The following is a 25,862-nucleotide window of genomic DNA, read 5'->3' on the forward strand; positions in this document are numbered from 1 at the left end:
CTGAGGCAGTGGGGGCAAGCTTGGAGCCCGAGGTGCTGAGCCGGCAGAAGCCGAGAGAGGGGAAGCGTAAGGCTCACGCAGTTGGGAGTGCGCTGGAGAGGGTGGGGCCCGACTTTGCCACAGCCCTGCGGTCCTTGCCCCTCCTCTGCACACCCGCGCCCCCACCCCCGTGGATCTGGGACTTCCCCTTTAAGAGCAGGCCCCTCCTCCCTTCAAAGGAGGACCTATTAGAGCCTTTGCCCCGGCGCCGGTGACTCAGTGTTCGCGGGAGCGCCGCACCTACCCCAGCCAACCCAGATCCCGAGGTCCGACAGTGCCCGGCCCGATCCCCACGCCTGCCAGGAGCAAGCCGAGAGCCAGCCGGCCGGCGTACTCCGACCCCGAGCAGTCTCTGTCCTTCCGCCCGAGCCCCGCGCCCTTCCCGGGACCCCTGCCCAGCGGGCAGCGCTGCCACCCTGCCGGCCATGGAGACCCCGTCCCAGCGGCGCGCCACCCGCAGCGGGGCGCAGGCCAGCTCCACTCCGCTATCGCCCACCCGCATCACCAGGCTGCAGGAGAAGGAGGACCTGCAGGAGCTCAATGATCGCTTGGCGGTCTACATCGACCGTGTGCGCTCGCTGGAGACGGAGAACGCAGGGCTGCGCCTTCGCATCACCGAGTCTGAAGAGGTGGTCAGCCGCGAGGTGTCCGGCATCAAGGCCGCCTACGAGGCCGAGCTCGGAGATGCCCGCAAGACCCTCGACTCAGTGGCCAAGGAGCGCGCCCGGCTGCAGCTGGAGCTGAGCAAAGTGCGTGAGGAGTTTAAGGAGCTGAAAGCGCGGTGAGTTCGCCCAGGTGGCTGCGTGCCCGGCGGGGAGTGGAAAGGGCGGCGGGCCGGCGCCCCTGGCCGGCTGCAGGAAGGGAGTGAGAGGGCCTGGAGACGGATAACTTTGCCAGAGAGTCTCCTCCCTCCCCGGAACTGCCCCCAACGGGTGATGGCCAGTGTCTAGGGGAATTGTCAAGACAGGACAGAGAGGGGAGAGGTCTCTGGGAGAGGTGGGAGGATATAAGGAATAGTGACACAGAGAGGGGAGAGGTCTCTGGGAGAGGGTGGGGGGATATAAGGAATTCACAGTGGGATTTGCCAGCTATTCGGAGCCTAAGGGAGGGGCTTGAGCAAAACAAAACTATCCCTGTCAGCTCCAAGAACTTTGGGCACCCAGGACACATTGGAGTGGCAGAAAGGGTCCTGTTAGAACTTCGTTGGTGGGCCTGGCACTGTGCCAGCTTTACCCAAGCTGCCTCTGAACACATGATGCCCACTAAGACATAACTCCCAAGCTGGCATCTGTCCAGCATGTTGGAGAGAGGTCAGGAAGGCAGGGCAGTCCCCCTTTTCCCCTCCACAGGCTTGGCGGTGGCCCCCCTCGGCATGACCTTGCCCTGGGTTCTAAGGGTTGGGAAGCTCTCCCTCACTCTGCCTGTCTGGGACCTTCCTTGGGCTCTGACAGGCCCACCAAAACAGCTCAGGGAGAAGGGAGATTGGCTCCCCCGCAGCTCCCACAGCCCTTGGCCTGCTTGGCCCAGGAATGCAAAGGAGGGAGGGAGACAGAGGGCAGAGGCTCCCAGCTCAGGCAGAGGCTCCCAGCTCAGGAAGTTGTGTTATGCCCAGGTCTGGCCGCACTCCTCCCTTGGCCCTCTGCCCAGTGTCTTCGAGGGTTAGGGGCACTGTCCTTTCCTCCTTGGGGTGAGCCACTCTCATTTTCCCAGCCAGGCCAAGAAGTCTTTGCTGTGGCCCATTCTCTCAGCTGCTGACGTTTTGATCTTTGCCTTATTAAAGTGCTGGAATACAATGACATTTTTGAAATCCAGCCGTTGGAAGCTTCAGGCCACTCCCACTTCACCCACTCCTGCCCCACCCTACCCCACCCTACTCAACTCCACCTTCTTTTCTAAAAAAGCCTTTGGGAGCTTGGAAGTATAGGCCCTCCTCTTCCAGCCTCCCACAAAATTTGGTTCCCTTCTTCTTGCTCTTCTTTTGTCCATTCAGACCCAGGCCAAGAGCACCAAGGGTGCTTGGAGATCCGTAAAGCACTGCTGGCTCTGACTCTTCTTCTCTCCCTTTATATCATCTACTCCAAACTCCTGCTCTTCTCAGAAGCCCTCTGTGCATTCTGTGGTCGTTCTACCCTTTGCTAGTTGTGGTGGGTAGATCCATCGCTCTTCTTTCTGAAGAATCCATGGAAGTTGCGTGTAGGAAGACGGGCTCAACTTTTATTTTGTTTTTTGGATTTTTTTTTTTTGAGATGGAGTCTCGCTCTGTTACCCAGGCTGGAGTATAGTGGTGTGATCTTGGCTCACTACAACCTCCACCTCCTGAGTTCAAGCAGTGCTCCTGCCTCAGCCTCCTAAGTAGCTGGGATTAGAGGCACCTGCCACCACACCCAGCTAATCTTTGTATTTTTAGTAGAGATGGGGTTTCGCCATGTTGGCCAGGTGGGTTTCGAACACCTGACCTCAAGCAATCTGCCAACTTCAGCCTCCCAAAGTGCTAGGATTACAGGCATGAGCCACTGTGCCTGGCTTCTGTTTTTCTTTAGACAGGATCTCACTCTGTTACCCAGGCTGGAGTGCAGCGGCAAGGGCATGTCTCACTGCAGCCTCCACCTCCCTGGCTGAAGCCATCCTTCCACCTCAGCCTCCTGAGTAGCTGGGCAGGCACCACTACCCACAGCTAACTCTTTTGTATTCTCTTTTGTAGAGATGGGGTTTTGCCATGTTGCCCATGCTGGTCTTGAACTCCTGGGTTCAAGCAATCCTCCTGCCTCAGCCTCCCAAAGTGCTGGGATTACAGGGCTTGAGCCACTGTGCCCAGCCTCAAACTGTATTTCTGCTGAAAGAGACCACATCTGTCCTTTTATTTATTTATTTATTTTAAGACAGGGTTTTACCATGTTGTTCAGGCCGGTCTTGAACTCCCGACCTCAGGTGATGTGCCGGCCTTGGCCTCCAAAGTGCTTGTATTACAGGCATGAGCCACCATGCCCGGCCCTTTTCTTTATTTTTATTGTATTTTTCAGAGCCTTGTTGCTCAGGCTAGAGTGCAATGGTGCAGTTGTAACTTGCTGCAACCTAGAACTCCTCCTAGGCTCAAGCGATCCTCCTGGCTCAGCTTCCCCAGTAGCTGAGACTAAGGGCAGACACCACCATGCTCAGCTAATTTTTTTTTCTTCATTTTGTTTGTAAAGATGGAAACTTGCTATGTTGCTTAGCTGGTCACAAAGTTCTAGCCTCAAGCAATCCTCCTGCCTCAGCCTCCCAAAGCACTGGGATTACAGGCATGAGCCACCAGGACCGGCCCCAGACCTGTCTTTTTTCTATTAGTGGTGTGAACAATTTAGTTAGCAAGACAGATAGGAAGCAAGGAAGGGAGTGCCCCAGAGAACTCCTTGCATTCTAAAGTAGTCCACTCAACTACCAAAGCCCCGTGAAAGACATTTTTAGCAGTTTTGTGGTGAAAACTTTGATCGGGAAACAGGTTGAGTGGATTCTATAGTCTCTTGCTTACCCAGCCATGCCAGTTTGTCTCCTTGGCCTCCTAGTGCAGCTGTCCAGGCCTGGGACACCAGGCCAGTATGTGCGCACGTGGGGCAGGGCGGGGGTGGTGTGTGTACTTGTTATATTTAGCCACCTGCCTCTGTTCTCCCCCACTGATCCTGGCTGGGAAGGCTGTTCTTCCGGAAAAGAGAGGTGGATTTGCATACCTGGATCCTGTGCTGATGGAAAGTGGGGTGAAGACAAAGGGGACTCAGACTGGGGTGTCTATCCTCTACTGTCCACCATAGGAGGAGCCAGGATTGGTCACTTCCTGTTGGGTCTGCTGTGCTCAGGGTGAGGTAGAGAAATGGGTAAAGAATTTGGGAGAGGAGGCCAGGTGTGGTGGCTCGCGCCTGTAATCTCAGCACTTTGGGAGGCTGAGGCGGGCAGATCACCTGAGGTCAGGAGTTCAAGACCAGCCTGGCCAACATGGTGAAACCCTGTCTTGAAAAAGAAAAAAAAAAGAATTTGGGAGAGGGAAAAGGGCATTTTCCCAACCCCTCCCACCAAAACCTAGAGAGATGGTGTCTGGTTTAATGTTTAATTAGAGCTCAGAGTTCAGGGCCAGATTTGGAGTTGGGAAGGAGAGTTGTCTATAAGACCCTAGCAATTTTTGACCCAGCCTGGGTACCTCAACCACACTCAGGAGTTTGGAACTCCCTCTGTCGGGCTGGATTATAGGGTCCAAGAAGAAACCCCTTTCCCCAATACTCTCTCTCTTCTTTTTTTGAGACAGGGTTTTGTTCTGTTGCCCAGGCTGGAATGTAGCGGTGTGAGCACAACTCACTGCAATCTCAACCTCCCAGGCTCAGGTGATTCTTCAACCCCAGCCTCCCGAGTAGCTAGGATTACAGATGTGTGCTACTACGCCCAGCTAATTTTTATATTTTTTTCTGGAGATGGGGTTTTACCGTGTTGCCCAGGCTGGTCTCAAACTCCTGGGCTCAAGCAATCCAGCTGCCTTAGCCTCCCAAAGTGCTGGGATTACAGGCACGAGCTACCATACGTGGTCTCTCTCCCTCCCCCACCCCACCCTGAATCCTCTGTCTCTTTCTAGTCTGGAGCCCAAGGGATTTGGGTACCAAAGTGCAGGCAGACAGGGAAGGTTGAAAGCACCAGGAAAGCCTGTCTGGGGTCCAGGCTTATAGCGGGGCCCCACCCCAGGCAAGACAGCTGGGTGGATGACTCAGATGCTGCCCCCCTCCCTCCTACCCTGGTGGCTTTACAGGGGACAGCAGGAGACAGGGTGGAGACAGCAGATGTCTTAAAGGCAGGAGTGGTGGTCTGAATGTCTGCATCTTCTGTCCCCCTTCCCATTGCATCCTGGAGTCCCTTGTCTGGCTCTTTCCTTAGACCCTCTGGTGGTGTCTGGAACCATAGCTCTCTGGACAGGCAACATGCACAAGTAATTAGAATCCAGAGATGAGTTCAGAGTTATGGGGTGGGCTGCAGGATAGTGCCACGGTCTGTGCCTTCCCATGTGAAACTGATGGAGGAAGGCTGAGTCAGCAGTGAGGAGATCGCAGACCCATAAAGCAGAAGCGCTGCTTCCACCCCAGTGAGGCCCTGGTACTCGACAACTTCCTGGATTGCCCACTGCTGCAGCCCCAGTGCAGACAGGCAGGGAGATGCAGGCTCAGGTTCATGTAGGCTCTGAGCAAGACAAGAACAGCAAAGGCCACAGAGGCACAGAGGCTTGTCCCATGTCATGCAGTAAGGGGGTGATAGGTCAGCACTTGAGCACAGGCCTTGTGACTTCCAGTTGGGTGCTCTTACCATTGAGGCTAACGTCTCTTAGCTTGGAGGACAGGTTGGAGGGAGGATCTAGAGGGTGAGGCAAGGTGAAGCTGGGCGGCTGAGGTTCACTTCTGCAGCCTGGAAATCCTACTCTGGGGCCAGTGACACCTTAATGTTCTACGGCCATACTTGGTGGCTCATTCCTATAGTCCCAGTGCTTTGGGAAGCTAAGGCAGGAGGATCACTTGAGGCCAGGAGTTTGAGACCAGCTTGGTCAACATAGCAAGACCCCCTTCTGTACAAAAAGACAATTAGCTGGTCAACGCCTGCAGTTCCAGCTGCTTGGGAAGCTGAGGTGGGAGGATCACTTGAAGCCAAGAGTGTAAGGCTATTGTGAACTACGTCTGCACAACTGCACTCCAGCCTGGGAGACAGAAAGACCCTGTCTCTGAAAAAGAAAAAAAAAACAAATTCTGCTGTCCTGCAGGACCTGTTAGCATATGATTAATAGCCTTTGCCACAGCCTATACCTGGAAAGACCCAGAACCCCTGCCAGCCCACCTATCTGAGACGGTCAGAGCTCTGGGAGGCAGGTGATTCTTGTTTTGAGACTGTCTTGATACTTGTGGAAGCTGTCTACCTGAATTGAAAGGAGGCTGTGCCCTTTGGCAGACCCATTAGATTAATGGGGTTGGAGACCTTTGAGGGTGCATGGGCTCTGGCCTTATCTGAGGCCTCCTGGTGTTTCCTCTCCAACCCTCCACTGCCAAATCCACATTCTTTTTTTTTTTTTTTTTTTTTGAGACGGAATCTCACTCTGCAGCCAGGATAGAGTACAGTAGCACGATCTTGGCTTATGGCAAGATCCTCCCAGGCTCAAGTGATCCTCCCACCTCAGCCTCCCAAGTAGCTGGGACTACAGGCACGTGCCACACACCCAGCTAATTTTTCTATTTTTAGTAGAGACCGGGTTTCACCATGTTACCCAGGCTGGTCTTGAACTCCTGGGCTTAAGCAATCCAGCCGCCTTGACCTCCCAAAGTGCTGTGATTACAGGCGAGAGCCACCTCATCTGGCCCAAATTCTGATTCAAAGGGAAATAAAAACGTGCAGCTAAACCTGGGGGGTGAGAAGTACTTAAAGAGCCCAAGAGAAACAAGAGAGAATAATTCCTCACTAGGACCCCCTGTTACCTTCCCACTATTGGTGCCCTTGCTCGGCACTTCCCCTGGCCTCCAGGATTCTGAGACTTACCCTTGGGTGAATGTGCCCATTGCCCCCACTCCCAGTCCCACCAGTGATTCAGTAGCTTGGTGTCTGTGCTGAAGCCTGGGACAGCTGGGCAGACAACTGGTAGGAGATCTCTTCACCTACCAGCTGTGCTTTCTGCTCTCCTCCCCCTCACCTCCCTCCTCCCCAGCCCCTCGCCACCTCTAGCAGCTGCAGCAGCCAAGACCAAGTCTTCAGAGGCCCAGACACGAGGGCACGGTTCATTCCATTCTCACCTCTTTGGACTCCCAGTGTACTGAATACAGGCCAAGCTCTAATATTCTTGGAGATCTCTGGAAGATTGCAGGGTCTCTTATCCCTCAATAAGGGGCAAGGGAAGCCAGGCACAGTGGATCACACCTGTAATCCCAGCACTTTGGGAGGCCAAGACGGATATATCTCTTTAGGTCAGGAGTTCAAGACAAGCCTGGCCAACATGGTGAAACCCTGTCTCTACTAAAAATATAAAAATTAGCCAGATACTGTGGTGGGTGCCTGTCATCCCAGCTACTTGGGAGGCTAAGGCAGGAGAATTCCTTGAACCAGGGAGGCAGATGTTGCAGTGAGCCAAGATTGTGCCACTGCACTCCAGCTAGGGCAACAGAACGAGACTCCATTTCAAAAAATAATAATAAATAAATAAATTAAATAAATAAGGAGCAAGGTGGTTCACCAACAAAACGACAGGCGGTGTGATATAGTGGACACCCTGGCCCTTGGTGCCCTTAGTTCTGGGTGTGGCCCTTTCACTAAATTGCTGTGTGACGTTGAGAAATCACCTCCCCCCTCTGGCCTTCCTAAGCTATAAAAGAAAGGGGTTGGAGCAGAAAGTCTCCAGAGAACCTTTAGGTTCCAAAGTAGTACAGTGACCCATAAAGTGAGAAACATTCCTCTAAAATACCAAGCTATTAATAGTAAATCAAATATAAATAATATGAATATAGTTAATAGCCAATGCGGTTCTCAATAGAAATGTTTTCCACAAGTGGCCAGGCGCAGTGGCTCATACCTGTAATCCCAGCACTCTGGAAGGCCGAGGCAGGCGGATTACTTGAGGTCAGGAGTTCCAGGCCAGCCTGACCAACATGGAGAAACCCCATCTCTACTAAAAATACAAAATTAAGGCCAGGCGCAGTGGCTCATACCTGTAATCCCAGCACTTTGGGAGGATGAGGCGGGCAGATCACGAAGTCAGGAGATCGAGACCATCCTTGCTAACATGGTAAAACCCCATCTCTACTAAAAATACAAAATTAAGGCCGGGCACGGTGGCTCACACCTGTAATCCCAGCACTTTGGGAGGACCAGGCGGGCAGATCACGAAGTCAGGAGATCGAGACCATCCTCGCTAACATGGTAAAACCCCATCTCTACTAAAAATACAAAAAATTAGCTGGGCATGGTGGCATGCACTTCACTTCAGCCTGGCAACAGAGTAAGACTCCACCTCAAAACAAAACAAAACAAAAAAAGCCGGGCATGGTGGTACATGCCTGTAATCCCAGCTACTCGGGAGGCTGAGGCAGGAGAGTCGCTTGAACCCAGGAGACAGAGGTTGCAGTGAGCCGAAATCGTGCCATTGCACTCCAGCCTGGGCAACAAGAGGAAACTCTCTCAAAAAATAGAAAAAAAAAAAGAAGAGTAAAAACATTTCCCACAAGCTGCAGAATTAAAAATACTACCACATTTCTCTATTTTCCCATGAAAGTTTGTTAGAAATGGTTAAATTATGACATTACCCTCTTGGCGTATGCTTTGTTTTCATTGCTACTAAGAAAGGACAACCCGTTTCAATGCCTCTCCCTCCATATAGCAGGAAAGGGAGACTCAGCCCAGGAATGACTCCTATTGACCGGTGTTGGGGGTGAGGGTGACGGCCTAGGAGAGGCAGGACTATTACCTTAGAGCTGGCTGGGATGGGCCAACAGTGCCTGGAACCCGGGGGAGAGGCGCGGTGACCTTGGGCTACCCACCTTCTACCCTTCTGGCACCCATACTGGCTCCCACAACCTGTGGCTGGGCTGGGAGGAGGTCTTGGCCCCTACCAATCCCCTAAGGAAGGGGACAGGGTTTGGGAAGGGGAGTCCTCCTTTTACCCCTGCCTCCCCGCTAGTTGTGAGAGAGGAAGCCGGAATCCCGCCTGCTGAAGCCAGGAATAATTCTGGCTGGGATCCCAGGCCCGGCAGGGGCGCTGAGTCACAGTAGAGGGCAGAGTGGAGAGTGGACAGGAGACCCTAGGCTTGTCCAGTCAGGGAAGCAGAGGCTGAGGGCTGGCCTTTTCTTGAGAACTAGATTTAAGGTGCTGCAAGGACAGTGGTCTGGATTTGATGGGGACAAATGGAAGGGGGATAGGACACATGAGTCCCTTTAGGGCTGGCTCAGGGGAGCTAGACTTCATTTTAAGGGGTCTAGGTTCTGGGAGTTGAGAGGAGGTCACCAAGGCTCCCCCTTCTTCCGAAAGCTCTAACACGGCCACCTTCTGCCGGCTGGGAGAGAGCTGTGTCTTCTGAGGCTAGAGCTGGAATGCAGTGAGACCAGACAGCCTAGGTCCTCCCCCACTTCTCCTGACCTTGAGGTGTGGCTCCCACTCTCTCCCAGTGTCCTCAGGGTTAAAAACTATGAGTCACTGTCACTGCATGGAGAGTTAAGGAGCTGCTGAATTGGCTTCTTATGAAGGGAATCCCCTAAATGTCCCTCCTTTTGGTCACTGGCCTCCCTCCTCCATGCCTCTGCTGCTTCTACTCTGTCCCCAGGCCCCACCCCTGCATTTTTGTGACAACACAGGAATGACTTCCGGAGAGAGAGCCCAGGATGGAGAGTGGAGCTTGGCAGGAGACCTTGCTGGGGGCAGCTGGTGAGGAAGCCAGCCGCCCATTGTCCAGGACCCCAGTGCCCTGGCCTCTGGCCCCAGGCTTCTCCTGCCTCTGTACAATGCCACGTTGATACGCCCAGCAGCTGTGACTCAGGCCTGGCCACCTGCCAGGCACAGCGCTTCTGCCGGAGTTGCGTCTGAACATGTCAACAGGCCTCCTATCCCTCTCTCAGCATCGGTTCTCCCCACTTCAGCCCCTCCCTCTGCCTGGAATTAAGACCTGGCTTTGTCTTAGGGGAGGACAGCTGGGAGCCTGGTGGCTCTGGAAGGGGATCTGAGGGGCCTCAGGCCCTGGGCATATTTGGCGGGTGTCACGCCCAAGGGAAGCGTGTGGAAGCAGAGCCATGCCTGCCATGGGGCACGTGGCATCCTGAGGAGGTCAGGTGTTCCATCCTGGGGCGCCTACTGTGGGCTTTTGAGGTGTACAGTATTCAGAACTTCACAGGTTGGGGTTTGGGGAAGGCTCAAGAGGCTTCTAAGTCCCTGGAACAGCTGCCCCCATCAGTTCCTCTCTTTAAGGTCTCCTTTCCAGAGAGGGATAATGCCTCAAATGCCAGGGAGGGGAAGTCCCCACATCCTGCCCTTACCTGAGAGTGGCCACAGACCCACAGACTAGCCAAGAAACCAAGCAGTGGTTACTCTAGGGAGTGGGTGGGGGCTACCAAACCTCATGGCTGGCCGCACACAAAGGTGTGGGTATGTGTATATTTGAGGGTGAGTGGGAGTGGCAGTTTCACTAGGCCTCTTTGTCATTCTGCCTGGGCTATCTCCCAGCAAGCGAGACGGAGGCAGACACACTTCCCAGGCTGTCTTCTGGGTCTCTCTGTTACTCTCTGCAGCGCCTGTGTGCATCGTGCCATTTTCTACGTTCTGCATCAGTCTGCTGTGAGTGTCCTTGGGTGACCTCAGGGCAGGTTTTTTGTGCCTGAGCCTGCCCTTCTCCAGGCCTTAGTTTCCCCCTGTAAAAGTACAGGAGTTGGTTCAGGTGAAGGTTCCTTTAGAAGTCTTGAGCATGTAAACTATCTAGTCTCAGGGTATTTGGGGGACACACAGAAAAAGCCCTGAGACCCGACAGGTAGAACACTGGCTGAAATCAGCAGGGCAGAGCTGAGACAGGCGCAAGCAGGGTGAGGGGTAGGGAGGTTTTGGGTGAATGGAGGGAGGGACAGAGGGAAGGAGGATACATTGCAGTAGGAGGAGTTGCTGGAACAAAAGGAGGGGTGGTAGGAACGTGCAGGCTGGCTTGGGGTGGCAGCAGGAGACGCCCCATCACGTGGCAGGAAATCAGCGTGGGCAGAGGTCTAGGTGCCCAGGAGGGGCTGGGTGTGGCGATTCATGCCTGTAATCCCAGTACTTTGGGAGCCCGAGGCAGGAGGATCATGTGAGGCCAGGAGTTTGTGACCAGCCCGGCCAATGTGGCGAACCCTGTCTCAACTAAAAATGGCAAAAATTAGCTGCGTGTGGGTGGCACGTGCCTGTAATCCCAGCTATTTGGGAGGCTGAGGCACGAGAATTGCTTGATCCCAAGGTGGAGGTTGCAGTGAGCCAAGATTGCACCACTGCACTCCAGCCTGGGCAACAAAGAGAGACCGTTTCAAAAACGGTAGTAGGTGCCGGACGCGGTGGCTCATGCCTGAGATCCCAGCACTTTGGGAGGCCGAGGAGGGTAGATCACCTGAGGTCGACAGTTAGAGACCAGCCTGGCCAACATTGTGAAACCACATCTCTACTAAAAATACAAAAATTAGCCAGGTGTGGTGGCACACGCCTGTAATCCCAGCTACTTGGGAGGCTGAGGCACGAAAATGATTCAAGCCTGGGAGACAGGTTGAGTGCGCTGAGATCGCACCACTGCACTCCGGCCTGGGTGACAGAGCGAGACTCCATCTCAGAATAATAATAATAAAATGAAAAAATGTTTAATTAAAATTAAAAAAATTAGATGCCAGGAGGATACAGGAGAGCATTTGCCACCAGGGTGGGCTCCGTTCTGCATCAGTCTGCTGTGAGTGTCCTTGGGCTCCGTGTACCCACCCAGCCACAGGGGGCGACGTTCACTGGGAGACAGGAAATGCCGAGGGGCGCAGAGACCCTCTGCTCTTCTGCTCCCTTCCTGTGCTGCCTGGAGATGGGGAACTCTGAGGGCTGGTGAGCAGGGCTGCCAGGGACTGGGGGGTCTAAGGAGTCCCTGCAGGGCTGGGCCAGCTCCTCCACTCCCCTTTGTCTTTCCCTCCCACTTTTTTTTCTTTTCTTTTTTTTTTTTTCCTTTTATTCTCCTTTTGAGAGACCCACTTCTTATTTTCAGCCCCAGTGTCTATCCTCTTGCTTCTCCCCCATACGAAGAGGAAATGAAAGCCTCTCCCTCTGGGCCTAGCACGTTGCTCCCAGCAACAGGGCCCAAACAAGCCTGTGGCTGGCCCTGGCTTCCATATCTGGCATCAGAGCTGGGCTGGGCAGGGTGACTCAGCGGGCGGGTCAGCGGCTGGCCCGGTGCCCACCCAGCCCCTTTGCTGTGCTGGTGCCTTTCTTCCCCAAAACAGCCCCAAGGGCCCAGGCCTGCTGCAGCCCAGGAGCCAGGCTTCCTTGTCCCACCAGTCACAGCCCCGCAGACCCCTGCCTTGGGTCACGCTTACAAGTGCCAACTCTCATTTCCACCTTATTCTTTACCTCTCTGCTCTCCTCCTCTCCCCATTCCCTCTTTTCCCTCTTTCTGAAATCTGATTTGCCAGTGATGGGAAGAGTTAGAAACAGGATGCCCAGCCCTTCTTGCCTCATGAGGCCGCTGGGATGCAGCCACTCCTGTGCTTGGGGAATCTGGAGGATGCAAGGGAAAGGACTGGTGCTCTCCTGGCACGGCACCCGGCCTGGGGCAGGACGCAGGCGAAGCCAGGGTCTCCCCTGTGAGCACTAGAGGATTTCCCGACCCCTGCCCGGGTATTGTGTGCCTGAGCATGAGTCACCTGAGGGGCCCAGGTTCCCACCCTTCCCAGAGCCTCTGGCCTGCCCCACCCTGTCCTCCCTGCCAACCCAGCATGTGCCCAGCGTTCCTGATGCCAACCCCCAGTGGACTGGGCTGCACCACCACCCTGGGGCTGAATGCCGGGCCAGGGTCTACTTTGGTCTCTGCTGGGTCTGAGGACCCCTCCTAGGAAGGAAATGGCACTGGGGGTGGGGGCAGGAGGACAAGGGAGGAGGGAGGAAAGATACTGAGCTCTACCGTACCCCTAGCCATCCCTTGGGGTGTGCGTGTGGCTCCCTGGCCACAGAGCTCCCGAGGTCTGAGTCATGAGCCCATGGGTGATAGTGGCTTCTTCCCCGAAGATGGGAGCTCCCCACGCCTAAGAAAACCACAAAGGCTCCTTCTTGCTTCCCTCTCTGTCCGTGGTTTCTCTCATCTTCAGGGTGTGTCTTAGTCCTTTAATCTCTCTGCAGTGCTAGTCAAAACCCCCATGAGGGAAAGAGAAATAGCCCCCTTACTTTCTTTTGGTTTTTTGAGATGGAGTCTTGCTCTGTCACCCAGGCTGGAGTGCAGCGTCGCGGTCTCAGCTCACTGCAACCTCCACCTCCTGGGTTTAAGTGGTCCTCCCACCTCAGCTTCTTAAGTAGCTGGGACTATAGGCACATGCCACCACACCCAGCTATAGATATATATTTTTTGAGACAGAGTCTCACAGGCTAGAGGGCAGTGGCACAATCTCAGCTCACTGCAACCTCTTCTGCCTCCCAAGCTCAAGCAATTCTCATGTCTCAGCCTCCCGAGTAGCTGGGACTACAGATGTGAACCACCACACCCAGCTAATTTTTTTTTGAGACAGAGTCTTTTTTTATTTTTTGAGACGAAGTTTCGCTGTTGTTACCCAGGCTGGAGTGCAATGGCACGATCTTGGCTCACCGCAAACTCCGCCTCCTGGGGTCAAGCAATTCTCTTGCCTCAGCCTCCTGAGTAGCTGGGACTACAGGTGCATGCCACCATGACCAGCTAATTTTTGTATTTTTAGTAGAGACGGCGTTTCACCTTGTTGACCAGGATGGTCTCGATCTCTTGACATCGTGATCCACCTGCCTCGGCCTCCCAAAGTGCTGGGATTATAGGCATGAGCCACCACGCCCCGCCTTTTTTTTTTTTTTTTTTTTTTTAAAGATGGGGTTTCATCATGTTGGTCAGGCTGGTCTTGAACTCCCAACCTCAGGTGATCCACCCGCCTTGGCCTCCAAAGTGCTTGGATTACAGGTGTGAGCCACCACGCCCGGCCCGAGACAGGGTCTTGCTCTGTTGCCCAGGCTGGAGCTCCTGCTTCAGCCTCCCTAGCAGCTGGGACTACAAGTGAGTACCACCATGCCCAGCTAATTTTTGTGTTTTTAGTAGAGGCGGGGTTTCACCATGTTGGCCAGGCTGGTCTTGAACTCCTGATCTCATGATCTACCCACCTCAGCCTCCCAAAGTGCTGGAATTACAGACGTAAGCCACCACCCCCGGCCAGCCCCCTGACTTTCTTTGGAGACCATGTACTGTGGCTTGTGCCAAAGTGGTATAGCATTGATTTCCAGCTCCCCTGTCTACTTGCTGTGGGACCCTGGGCATAGCTTTCCGTGCCTATTTCCTCAATTACATAGGAATAGCACCTCTCGCATAGGGTAGCTGTGAAGATGACATGAGTTAACATTGTAATATTTAGAGCTGTGCTTGGTACCTAATAAGTTCTATAAAAGTGTTTGCTATTATATTATTATCACCACCACCACCACTTTTATAAGCAGCAGAAAGTGAAGAGGTTAGACTGAAGGAAAAACTTCCGTGCTCATCAGCCCATAAGCTTGCAGGGCACAGGGACCAGGCATCTCTGTTTTCCTCAGTCAGTGTCTGCCAGGTACTGGCAAGGAAAGCCTGTTACCAGGGGGAACTCCTGGAATTCCTCCTGGCACCTAAGGAGGCTGGGGAGGCAGGACCAGGGAAGAGATGCCCTTGAGACATTTTCTGAAACCATCCATCGCCTTCCAGCTTCTTTCAGCTCAGGCTCGCTGGTCATGGGAATGTTTTGGGCCGTAGTGTCTGCCCTCTTCCTCCTCCTGGCTTCTCTGTTCTCTCTGCAACTTGTGGCTTAGGAAGGCAGTGAGGTGGAGGAGCGGGAACCCTAGATCAGCAGCCAGAACTAGCCGGAATGCTGCTGCTGGTTTGCAGTAACTGACACTGGGTCATTCACCTTCCTCCTCTGCACCTCAGTTTCCTCATCTATAACAGGGAGAGGGTTGAGCTGAACCAACTCTAAGCTCCTTCTAGCTCTCTAAATGCTGAGAGCCCCCAGAACAGCAGGCTGCAGCTGTTAGCCTTCGGGGTAGTGAGGCCTCTTCTGGGAAGCCCCAGCCAGCCTGGGAGTCGGCCCAAGGAGCTCGGAATCTAAGTCTGCCCCAGCCGCTTCACTTTACCAGCGGTTTTTCTTCATTCTCCCTCCTCCCCCTGTAGCTCTTCAGCTTCGGAAAAGTTCTGAAGTCATGGAAAGTTGGGGCTGCGCTCCCAGCCAGGGGCTGGGCCGGATGGCAGCCAAAACCTGAGCTGGGTTTTGACTTTATTTTTAGCTTTTCTGACTGCGACAGAGGAGGGAATACATTCTCTGGTTCTGGAAGGGCCCCTTTTTTTGCAGGAGACAGACACTGTTGCATTAAACAACTTGTTCTGAGGTGTGGCCAGAGGCCTGAGCAAGTGTGCAGGCTTCGGGAGTTCCCTCTGGCTTTTCAGGTCCTGCCCCTGCCCCTCTGGGTGTCACTTTATCCTCCTCCCTGCCTGGTAGAGGGAGGTGAGGGGAACTCCCTTTTCTGAAGTCTCCTAAGCTATGGCAGAACACTGCCTGGTCTTGTCCTCCAGAGCTTCTGCTAGTCTAGCCTTTGCTCTCCCTCTCCAGAGTGAATTGCTGGGCCTCTTGGAGTTTAGGGCTTTGTGGCAGGAGAAAAATGCTGGCAGGGCCGCCTTTCTCCTTTCCAGGACAGACTTTTCCTCCTGCCCACGTTCGGTTTTCTTTTCCATCTGCTGTGCTGGGCTCATGCTTAAGTGCTGATGAGTTACAGATGGCAACTGTAACCGGGTCCCTCGGATCTTTCTCTCTGCTCCCTGGGTCTACCGCTTTCTCGCACCCTGTGTTTGTGAAGGGACTGTAACGTCTAGACAGTTCTTGTGTTCTCTGGAGGTTTTTTTTTTTTTTGAGACGGAGTTTTGCTCTTGTTACCCAGGCTGGAGTGCAATGGCGCGATCTTGGCTCACCGCAACCTCCGCCTCCTGGGTTCAGGCAATTCTCCTGCCTCAGCCTCCTGGGTAGATGGGATTACAGGCACGCACCACCATGCCCAGCTAATTTTTTGTTTTTGTTTTTGTTTTTTTTGAGACGGAGTTTTGCTCTTGTTACCCAGGCTAGAGTGCAATGGCGCGATCCTGGCTCACCGCAACCTCTGCCTCCTGGGTTCAGGCAATTTTCCTGCCTCAGCCTCCCAAGCAGCTGGGATTACAGGCACGCGCCACCATGCCCAACTCATTTTTTGTATTTTTAGTAGAGACGGGGTTTCACCATTTTGACCAGGATGGTCTCGATCTCTTGACCTTGTGATCCACCTGCCTCAGCCTCCTGAAGTGCTGGGATTACAGGCTTGAGCCTCCGTGCCCAGCCTCTCTGGAGGTTTTAAAGAAAATAGGACTCAGGCCTGGCGCAGTGGCTCACGCCTGTAATCCCAGCACTTTGGGAGGCTGAGGCGGGTGGATCACCTGAGGTTGGGAGTTCAAGACCAGCCTGACCAACATGGAGAAACCTCATCTCTACTAAAAATACAAAATTAGCCGGGCGTGGTGGTGCATGCCTGTACTCCCAGCTACTTGGGAGGTGGAGGCAGGAGAATCACTTAAACCAGGGAGGCAGAGGTTGTGGTGAGCTGAGATCGCACCATTGCACTCCAGCCTAGGCGACAAGAGAAAACTTCATCTCAAAAAAAAAAAAAAGAAAAGAAAGAAGGAAAATAGGATTCCAGGCCGGGCGCGGTGGTTCACGCCTATAATCCCAGCACTTTGGGAGGCCGAGGCAGGTGGATCATGAGGTCAAGAGATCAAGACCATCCTGGTGAAACCTCGTCTCTACTAAAAATACAAAAATTTGCTGTGCATGGTACGCACCTCTGGTCCCAGCTACTCAGGAGGCTGAGGCAGGAGAATTGCTTGAACCCAGGAGGCGGAGTTGCAGTGAGCCGAGATCGTGCCATTGCACTCCAGTCTGGGTAACAACAGCGAAACTCCGTCTCAAAAAAAAAAGGAAAAGAAAATAGGATTCCTCTGTTTCTCTAGTCCACTAGCAAAAATAATCAGGGACCCAGAGAAGGTGAGAGAGGTGGCAGAGACAGCGCTCTTCCATTGGTTATAGCTAAAGCCTTACCCACTTTGTGGAGCAGAGAGCCTTAAAGCTGGGGCCCAGATGGACCTGGAGGCCTGGGAGCCACATCTGGAGCCAGATGCTAAAGTTGTGGTAGGACTCAGCCTTCTCCCTGGGTGCAGATGAGGCAGGAGGGAGGGAGGCAGGGACCCCTCTGTTCAATGCAGACCAGGGCACCCAGACTGGGTCCTGAGAAGGGAAAAGATCAATACTGTCTGTGGCTGTCCTTGTCCAAGGTCCCTCTGAGCTCTGACTAGACTTTCCTTCCCACAGTTCCACACGTGTAAAAGGGACTAGGAGAGGCGACGAGCAAGCACCTTTGGAGCTCAGACCAAAAAGCGTTAGGGACTGTGGGGCTCATGGCCATGAGCTTAGTTGTCAGGCTCCTCGGAGGGAGGGAAGCTTGGCCAAAGGGAAGTGGGTGGAGTCCAGGGAGAAGGCTAAGGCCCTGTGTGGGAAGGGCAGGAGACAAAGGTACCCCTGTCTCTTTGGGAAAGAATGGGAGGAGAAAGAGGGGAAAGCATTCATATCATGGGGTAGAGCTCTGCCGTTGGCCCCAGGCACGTTCCTGAACCCTGAGTCATGGGCAGGGTGGAGAAGCAGGAATGGGGTTTTCAGGGACCTTGGGGAGGTGGGAGCCCAGCCCCAGAGGCAAGCAGATGGAAACCAACCTAATGCAAGGATGCCCTCTCCTGGTAGTTGCGGGAACAGCAGCACCAGCCCCCATGGCTGACCTCTAGGGAGCCTGGTACTGTCTAGGTATGCAGACTCCTTTTCTTAAACCCACTCTCCCCTCTCTTCTTTAGCAATACCAAGAAGGAGGGTGATCTGCTAGCTGCTCAGGCCCGGCTGAAGGACCTGGAGGCTCTGCTCAACTCCAAGGAGGCCGCACTGAGCACTGCTCTCAGTGAGAAGCGCACACTGGAGGGCGAGCTGCATGATCTGCGGGGCCAGGTGGCCAAGGTGAGGCCACCCTGCAGGGCCCGGCCATGGCCCCACCTAACACATGTACACTCACTCTTCTACCTAGGGCCTCCCTCAGGAGGTGCCTGTCTGACCTGTCACCTGATTTCAGAGCCATTCACTGGTCCTAGAGTCATTTCACCCACTGAGGCCACATTTTTTTCTTTTTGAGACGGAGTCTTGCCTGGTCACCAGGCTGGAGTGCAATGGTGCCATCTTGACTCACTGAAACCTCCGCCTCCCGGGTTCAAGCAATTCTCTTGCCTCAGCCTCCTGAGTAGCTGGGATTACAGGCACATGCCACCATGCCCAGCTAATATTATATTTTTAGTAGAAATGGGGTTTCACCCTGTTGGTCAGGGTAGTGTTAATCTCTTGACCTTGTGGTCTGACTGCCTCAGCCTCCTAAAGTGTTGGGATTAAAGCTGTGAGCCACCGCTCCCGGCCTGGCCACATCTTATCCTAATTTGGCCACCCATGGGATCTAGCAGAGTGAATTTAAAATAATTGAGGCCAGGTGTGGTGGCTCATGCCTGTAATCCCAGCACTTTGGGAGGCCAAGGAGGCAGGATTGCTTGAGCCCAGGAGTTTGAGACCAGTCTGGGCAACACAGTAAGACTCCATCTCTAGAAAAGAAAAATTTAAAGAAATTGGCTGGGCATGGTGGTGCACACCTACAGTCCCAGCTACTTGGGAAGCTGAGGCAGGAAAATCATTTGAACCCAGAATCAGAGGTTGCAGTGAGCTGAGATTGTGTCATTGCACTCCAGCCTGGGCAACAAGAATGAAACTCCATCTCAAAAAAAAAAAAAAAAAAAGAATAGCTGGGCACAGTGACTTATGCCTGTAATCCCAGCACTTTGGGAAGCAAAGGCAGGTGGATCACCTGGGGTTAGGAGTTCAAGACCAGCCTGGCGAAACCCCATCTCTACTAAAATTACAAAAATTAGCTGGGTGTGGCGGCAGGCACCTATAATCCCAGCTACTTGGGAGCCTGAGGCAGGAGAATCGCTTGAACCTGGGAGGTAGATGTTGCAGTGAGCCAAGATCGGGTCACTGTACTCCAGCCCAGGTGACAGAGTGAGACTCTGTCTCAAAAAAATAAAATAATAAATAAAAGCTAGGAATCAGAAGCGCCGGGCGCCATGGCTTGTGCCTGTAATCCTAGCACTTTAGGAGGCCCAGGTGGGTGGATCACCTGCAGTCAGGAGTTCAAGACCAGCCTGGCCATCATGTTGAAACCTCATCTTTAAAAAAAAAAAAAAAATTAAATTAAAAAAAAAAAAAAAGGAGGCCGGGCGTGGTGGCTCACGCCTGTAATCCCAGCACTTTGTGAGGCTGAGGCGGGTGGATCACGAGGTCAAGAGATCGAGACCATTCTGGTCAACATGGTGAAACCCCGTCTCTACTAAAAATACAAAAAATTAGCTGGGCATGGTGGCGTGTGCCTGTAATCCCAACTACTCAGGAGGCTGAGGCAGGAGAATTGCCTGAACCCACAAGGCGGAGGTTGCGGTGAGCCGAGATTGCACCATTGCACTCCAGCCTGGGTAACAAGAGTGAAACTCCATCTCAAAAAAAAAAAAAAAAAAAAAAAAAAAAGGAATCAGAAGCAGTTTGTTCCTAATTTCACAGTCTCATCTGTTCACAGCAGGGCCAGGATTAGAGTCAGTGGCCAAGCTTCCATCCCGGGTGCTCGCCCTTCCCAGGCCCTGCCACCACAGTATAACAGGGAAAGACCTGGAGAAGCCAGCAGGTTGACCACCAGACCACCTTTCTCCTGGGTCTGACCTCCTGCCTCCCAGCTCTGCCCTTCCCCCAGCCCTTCCTGGTCAGCCGGTGCTTCCTTGCCGTCTTTTTCTTAGAACATAGACACGTTCTCTCTATGTTGTCCAGGCTGGTCTTGAACTCCTGGCCTCAAGAGATCCTCCTGCCTCAGCCTCCCAAAGTGCTGGGATTATAGGCATGAGCCACCATGCCCGGCTACTTTTTTGTATTGGACATAGCTTTTCTTAGCACAGTACCTCCCGAGAGGGTGTGAGTGAATGCTCTGACCTCTGCAGCCATCCAAGACCCTCCTTCCCTGGACCTGTTTCCACATGTATAAAGGGGTGCATGGGCAGCAGCCCACCTCTCAGCTTCCTTCCAGTCCTTGTGTTCTGTGACCCCTTTACGTGACCTCTGCATGCCTCCTCACAGCTTGAGGCAGCCCTGGGTGAGGCCAAGAAGCAACTTCAGGATGAGATGCTGCGGCGGGTGGATGCTGAGAACAGGCTGCAGACCCTGAAGGAGGAACTGGACTTCCAGAAGAACATCTACAGCGAGGTGGGGACTGTGCTTTGCAGGCCAGAGATGGGGCTGGGTGATGACAGACTCGGGCTGGGGGGACCAGCTGCGTGCAGAGCTCACCTTCCTGAGTCCCTTGCCCTAGAATACAGGGAGTTGGGCATAGCCAAGACCCAGCTCCGAGGTTAAAGTGGGGCTGGCAGTGCCTCATGGGGTACAGCGGGGCAGGGAGCCCGGCCCCTGGGTCTTGGTCTCCCAGGAACTAATCTTGGTTTCTGGGTCCTTGCTCCCACCCTTCCAGGAGCTGCGTGAGACCAAGCGCCGCCATGAGACCCGGCTGGTGGAGATCGACAACGGGAAGCAGCGTGAGTTTGAGAGCCGGCTGGCGGATGCCCTGCAGGAACTGAGGGCCCAGCATGAGGACCAGGTGGAGCAGTACAAGAAGGAGCTGGAGAAGACTTATTCCGCCAAGGTGCTTGCTCTCCCCTGGTTCCCTCACTGCCTCTGCCCGCAGCAGCCTACCCTTGCCCACGCTGGGCTGTTCCGCCGGGGAGATCAGGCAGATGGTGGCAGGGAGCTCAGGGCGGCCCAGGACCCAAGGCTGTGGCAGTGATGCCCAGCTCAGGCCTATCCCTCCACCCTCCTGGTCATCACCGTCCTACCCTTGTGTCCTTCCCTCCAGCTGGACAATGCCCGGCAGTCTGCTGAGAGGAACAGCAATCTGGTGGGGGCCGCCCACGAGGAGCTGCAGCAGTCACGCATCCGCATCGACAGCCTGTCTGCCCAGCTCAGCCAGCTCCAGAAGCAGGTGATACCCCACCTCACCCCTCCCTCCAGGGGCCTGGAGTCTGGGCAGGATGCAGGCTGGAAGCTCAGGGCCGGGTTGTGGGGGGTGTTCCTGAGGAGGACAGGGACAAACATGTCCCCAGGACCACAGAGAAGGGTCGCAAGATGCGGCATCAGGCGGCCTGTGTGCTGCTTCTGCACTCTTACCTTGCCTTCACTTCTCAAGGCTTCGATTTTCCCACTCGGAAATGGAAGCTGTTCTTAATCTCCCTGACTCAGAGTTGCCATAAGACTCTGCAATGTGAGGTGTTAAAAGCATCAGTATGATTCTAGCTGGCTGTGCCATCTGTGATGGGAGAAAAAGGGTCTAGCCTCAGAGTGAGAGATTTCAGTTAGACAAGGGGACAAGGGGAAGGACTTCCCAGTTGCCAGCCAAGACTATGATTAGAGCTTGTGATGGGCTCTGGGGAAGCCTCTGATTGCAGATCCTGGAGAAGGTGGCCATGTCCCTCCTCCTCCATACTTGGGGCCCTTGGGAGCTCACCAACCCCCCCAATCCCCTCCTTCCCAGCTGGCAGCCAAGGAGGCGAAGCTTCGAGACCTAGAGGACTCGCTGGCCCGTGAGCGGGACACCAGCCGGCGGCTGCTGGCAGAGAAGGAGCGGGAGATGGCTGAGATGCGGGCAAGGATGCAGCAGCAGCTGGATGAATACCAGGAGCTGCTGGACATCAAGCTGGCTCTGGACATGGAGATCCATGCCTACCGCAAGCTCCTGGAGGGTGAGGAGGAGAGGTGAGTTGGGGAGGCATCGGGGAGGTGGTGGCAGTGGCCTCTGGCCAGCCACTGGCCCTGACTAGACCCCCACTTGGCCTCCCTCTCCCCAGGCTACGCCTGTCCCCCAGCCCCACCTCGCAGCGCAGCCGCGGCCGTGCTTCCTCCCACTCGTCCCAGACACAGGGTTCAGGCAGCGTCACCAAAAAGCGCAAATTGGAGTCCACCGAGAGCCGCAGCAGCTTCTCGCAGCACGCACGCACTAGTGGGCGCGTGGCCGTGGAGGAGGTGGACGAGGACGGCAAGTTTGTCCGGCTGCGCAACAAGTCCAATGAGGTAGGCTCCTGGTCAGGGTCTCAGGGGGTACAACTGCATCAGTGAGAGAGTGGCAAGACAGAGGGATGACATGCGGAGAGAGGGTCATCCCACCCCTCAGAGGGTGGACCAGAGTGAGCCTGTATATCTCCTCCACACTCTAGTTCCAGGCCTTGCTCCTGGACTCCTTGGCTGTGAGATCTTCAACAGGTTCTTTAACCTTTCAGAGTGTCAGTTTCCTCATCAGTAAAATGGGATCAATAATGATCCCTAAGTCTTTGAGTTGTCAGGAAGATGACAGATAAGGTATCCGTGTGCCTGGCGCTGCATATGTGTCCACAGATCATGGCTATTATCCCCAGGCGGAAGGGCAGGGACAGGGGTGGGTGTAGATGGAAGAAAGCCAAGATACAGCCAGGAGCCTGGGTGAGCCTCCCCCACCTTCCTCTTCCCTATCTTCCTGGCAGGACCAGTCCATGGGCAACTGGCAGATCAAGCGCCAGAATGGAGATGATCCCTTGCTGACTTACCGCTTCCCACCAAAGTTCACCCTGAAGGCTGGGCAGGTGGTGACGGTGAGTGGCAGGGTGCTTGGGACTCTGGGGAGGCCTTGGGTGGCAATGGGAGCGCTAGAGTAAGTGTCCTTTTCTAATCCCTCCTCTCCAGATCTGGGCTGCAGGTGCTGGGGCCACCCATAGCCCCCCTACTGACCTGGTGTGGAAGGCACAGAACACCTGGGGCTGCGGGAACAGCCTGCGCACGGCTCTCATCAACTCCACTGGGGAAGTACGTATGCCGGGGCCGGGCTGCTTCCTAGACGAGGCTCCCCCTAGTGGCCAACATCGGAGCCAGCTGCCCCCAACCCAAGTTTACCAATTCAGGGCCCCTTTCTAGGGCTCTCTGGTGCAGGCCCCAGATGTTCCCAGCCAGTAGGCAAACCAAAAGATGCTTCCCCAACAGCACGCGGGGTGGAAGTCAGACAGTGAGTGAGGATTGCTAAAGGCAGAATCATACTCCTACTCGGAGAACTTGACAGTGTCCCTCTGGGGTAGAAATGAGTTCCTTAGCTCCGTCATCGCAGAGGGCAGAGTAAGCAGCAGGCTGGACAAAGGGCAGGCCACAAGGAAAGCTGCAGGTGGTCACTGGGGTAGACATGCTGCACACCCCTTCCCTGGCCCTGACCCTTGGGCCTGGTCCTGTGTCCCCGCCAGGAGGTGGCCATGCGCAAGCTGGTGCGTTCAGTGACTGTGGTTGAGGACGATGAGGATGAGGATGGAGATGACCTGCTCCATCACCACCACGTGAGTGGCAGCCGCCGCTGAGGCTGAGCCTGTACTGGTACCACCCAGCCAGGCCTGGGGGCAGCCTCTCCCCAGCCTTCCGTGCCAAAAATCTTTTCATTAAAGAATGTTTTGGAACTTCACTCGCTGGCCTGGCCTTTCTTCTCTCTCCTCCCTATACCTTGAACAGGGAACCCAGGTGTCTGGGTGCCCTACTCTGGTAAGGAAGGGAGTGGGAACTTTCTGATGCCATGGAATATTCCGGTGGGAGCAATGGACAAGGGTCTGGATTTGTCTCCTGGGAAGGGGACAGGAGGACAGACGTGGGGCATGCCCGCCCTGCCTCTCTCCCCCACTCCTGTTGCATGCATATCCTCTCTTTTCCCTCATTCTTCCTGTGAGAATGTTCTCTCATTCCTGCCCCCACTCCAATGAATAGTGCGTGCCTCCTGCCCTATAAGCATGCTCCCTTTCCCTCTTCTTTCCCTCTTAAGCTCAGAGTAGCTGGAGCAGAGTCAGAGTCACCGCTCTGGTTCTCTGTCCCCAAGTCTTGCTGAGCCTTCTCCTATTTCTCATCTTCCTTCCCCTCCTCCCAGCCCCTGGCCTCCCAAACCCCTGTTACCCACTGGCTCCTTGGGCACAGAACCCCACCTTCCTGCCTGGTGGCTGGAGCCTGCAAGAGCCCAGAGCCTGGGTGTTGGGCCTGAGTGGTCAGTCCCAGACTCGCCGTCCCGCCTGAGCCTTGTCTCCCTCCCCAGGGCTCCCACTGCAGCAGCTCGGGGGACCCCGCTGAGTACAACCTGCGCTCGCGCACCGTGCTGTGCGGGACCTGCGGGCAGCCTGCCGACAAGGCATCTGCTGGCAGCTCAGGAGCCCAGGTGGGCGGATCCATCTCCTCTGGCTCTTCTGCCTCCAGTGTCACGGTCACTCGCAGCTACCGCAGTGTGGGGGGCAGTGGGGGTGGCAGCTTCGGGGACAACCTGGTCACCCGCTCCTACCTCCTGGGCAACTCCAGACCCCGAACCCAGGTGAGTTGTCTCTGCTTTGTCTCCAAGCCCTGCAGGTGGGTCCCTGGTCATCGAGGGGTAGGATGAGGCGGCCTCGCAGGGGGGAGAGCCTGCCTTCTCTTCCGCAGCCCGGGGGAGTGGGAGCCTCCTCCCCACAGCCTGAGGCCTAGACGGCCCACCCCTGCATCCTGCCCCTTGTCTGAGCCCCAGACTGGAGGGCAGGGGCAGGGCTGGAGCGTGAGGGATAGGGGAGACACTACCTCCCTTCTAGGGACCAGGGGAGGGAGGGTCCAGGTCCAGGCCCTGCTGCTCACACCTCTCTCCTCTCTCTTCTCTCTTAGAGCCCCCAGAACTGCGCCATCATGTAATCTGGGACCTGCCAGGCAGGGGTGGGGGTAGAGGCATCCTGCTTCCTCCTCACCTCATGCCCACCCCCTGCCCTGCACCTCACGGGAGGGGGCTTGAAGCCAAAGAAAAATATGCCTTTGGTTTTTTTCTTCTGTATTTTTTTTTTCTAAGAGAAGATATTTTCTACAGTGGTTTTATACTGAAGGAAAAACACAAGCAAAAAAAAAAAGCATCTATCTCAATCCTAATTTCTCCTCCCTTCCTTTCCCCTGCTTCCAGGAGACTCCACGTCTGCCTTAAAACCAAAGAGGGCTTCCTCTAGAAGCCAAGGGAAAGGGGTGCTTTTGTAGAGGCTAGTTTCTGCTTTCCCGCCCTGGCTGCCGCCCCCACCCCGGGGACCCCGTGACATGGTGCCTGAGAGGCAGGCATGGAGGTTTCTCCGCCAGCCTCCTCTTGATGGCAGGCCCACTTGCCAGGCCAGCCTCCGAGAGGGAGAGAGAGGGAGAAGAAGAGAGAGGATGGCTTGAGCCAGCCCTTGGCCCTTGCCTCCCACGATTCCACTACACCTGGCTGAGCTTCCTCTGCCTGCCCCACCCCCAGTTCCCACCCTGCCCCCAACCCCGGGGTGATTCCATTCTTCCAGGTACCAGCTGCGCTTGCTTTTCTGTATTTTATTTAGACAAGAGATGGGAATGAGGTGGGAGGTAGAAGAAGGGAGAAGAAAGGTGAGTTTGAGCTGCCTTCCCTAGCTTTAGAGCCTAGGTGGGCTCTGTGCAGTCACTGGAGGTTGAAGCCAAGTGGGGTGCTGGGAGGAGGGAGAGGGAGGTCACTGGAAGGGGTGAGAGCCTGCTGGTGCCTGCGCCACAGAGAAGGAAGGCAAGAGACGGGGTAGAGGGGTGTGGCAGTGGTTTTGGCGAACACTAAAGAACCCTTGCCTCCCCATTTCCCATCTGCACCCCTTCTCTCCTCCCCAAATCAATACACTAGTTGTTTCTACCCCGGCTGCTGTGGTGTCTTTGTTGGTGGACGGCGCTTTGTGTACTGAGAAGCAGATTCGCGGGCATGCATGCAGGCGAGGTGCGCGCGCGCGCACGCACACACACACACACACACACGCACACACACACACGGCACCACACACACAGAGCCACACAATCACTGCATCCTCCTGCTCATTGCTGCCCAGCCCTTCGCTGCTCCAGAGAAAACAATTAGAGATCAGAGTACTTTGGGTGCACATCTGGGCACT

General features: G+C 54.8%; 1 protein-coding gene across 1 annotated transcript; it reads left to right on the plus strand.

Annotated features, from left to right (window-relative positions):
- Positions 1 to 257: 257 nt before the first annotated feature.
- Positions 258 to 25,609, plus strand: LMNA (lamin A/C). Its single transcript, XM_002760091.8, has 12 exons — positions 258 to 820; positions 17,664 to 17,820; positions 20,020 to 20,145; positions 20,408 to 20,578; positions 20,789 to 20,914; positions 21,464 to 21,684; positions 21,777 to 21,999; positions 22,446 to 22,553; positions 22,645 to 22,764; positions 23,190 to 23,279; positions 24,017 to 24,286; positions 24,607 to 25,609. Exons 1-12 carry the CDS (start codon positions 465 to 467, stop codon positions 24,631 to 24,633), a joined length of 1,995 nt encoding a protein of 664 aa, XP_002760137.1. The 5' UTR covers positions 258 to 464; the 3' UTR covers positions 24,634 to 25,609.
- The last annotated feature ends 253 nt before the right edge of the window (positions 25,610 to 25,862 follow it).

The sequence above is a fragment of the Callithrix jacchus genome, chromosome 18 (assembly GCF_049354715.1).
Source record: "Callithrix jacchus isolate 240 chromosome 18, calJac240_pri, whole genome shotgun sequence".
Classification (NCBI taxonomy): Eukaryota; Metazoa; Chordata; class Mammalia; order Primates; family Cebidae; genus Callithrix; species Callithrix jacchus.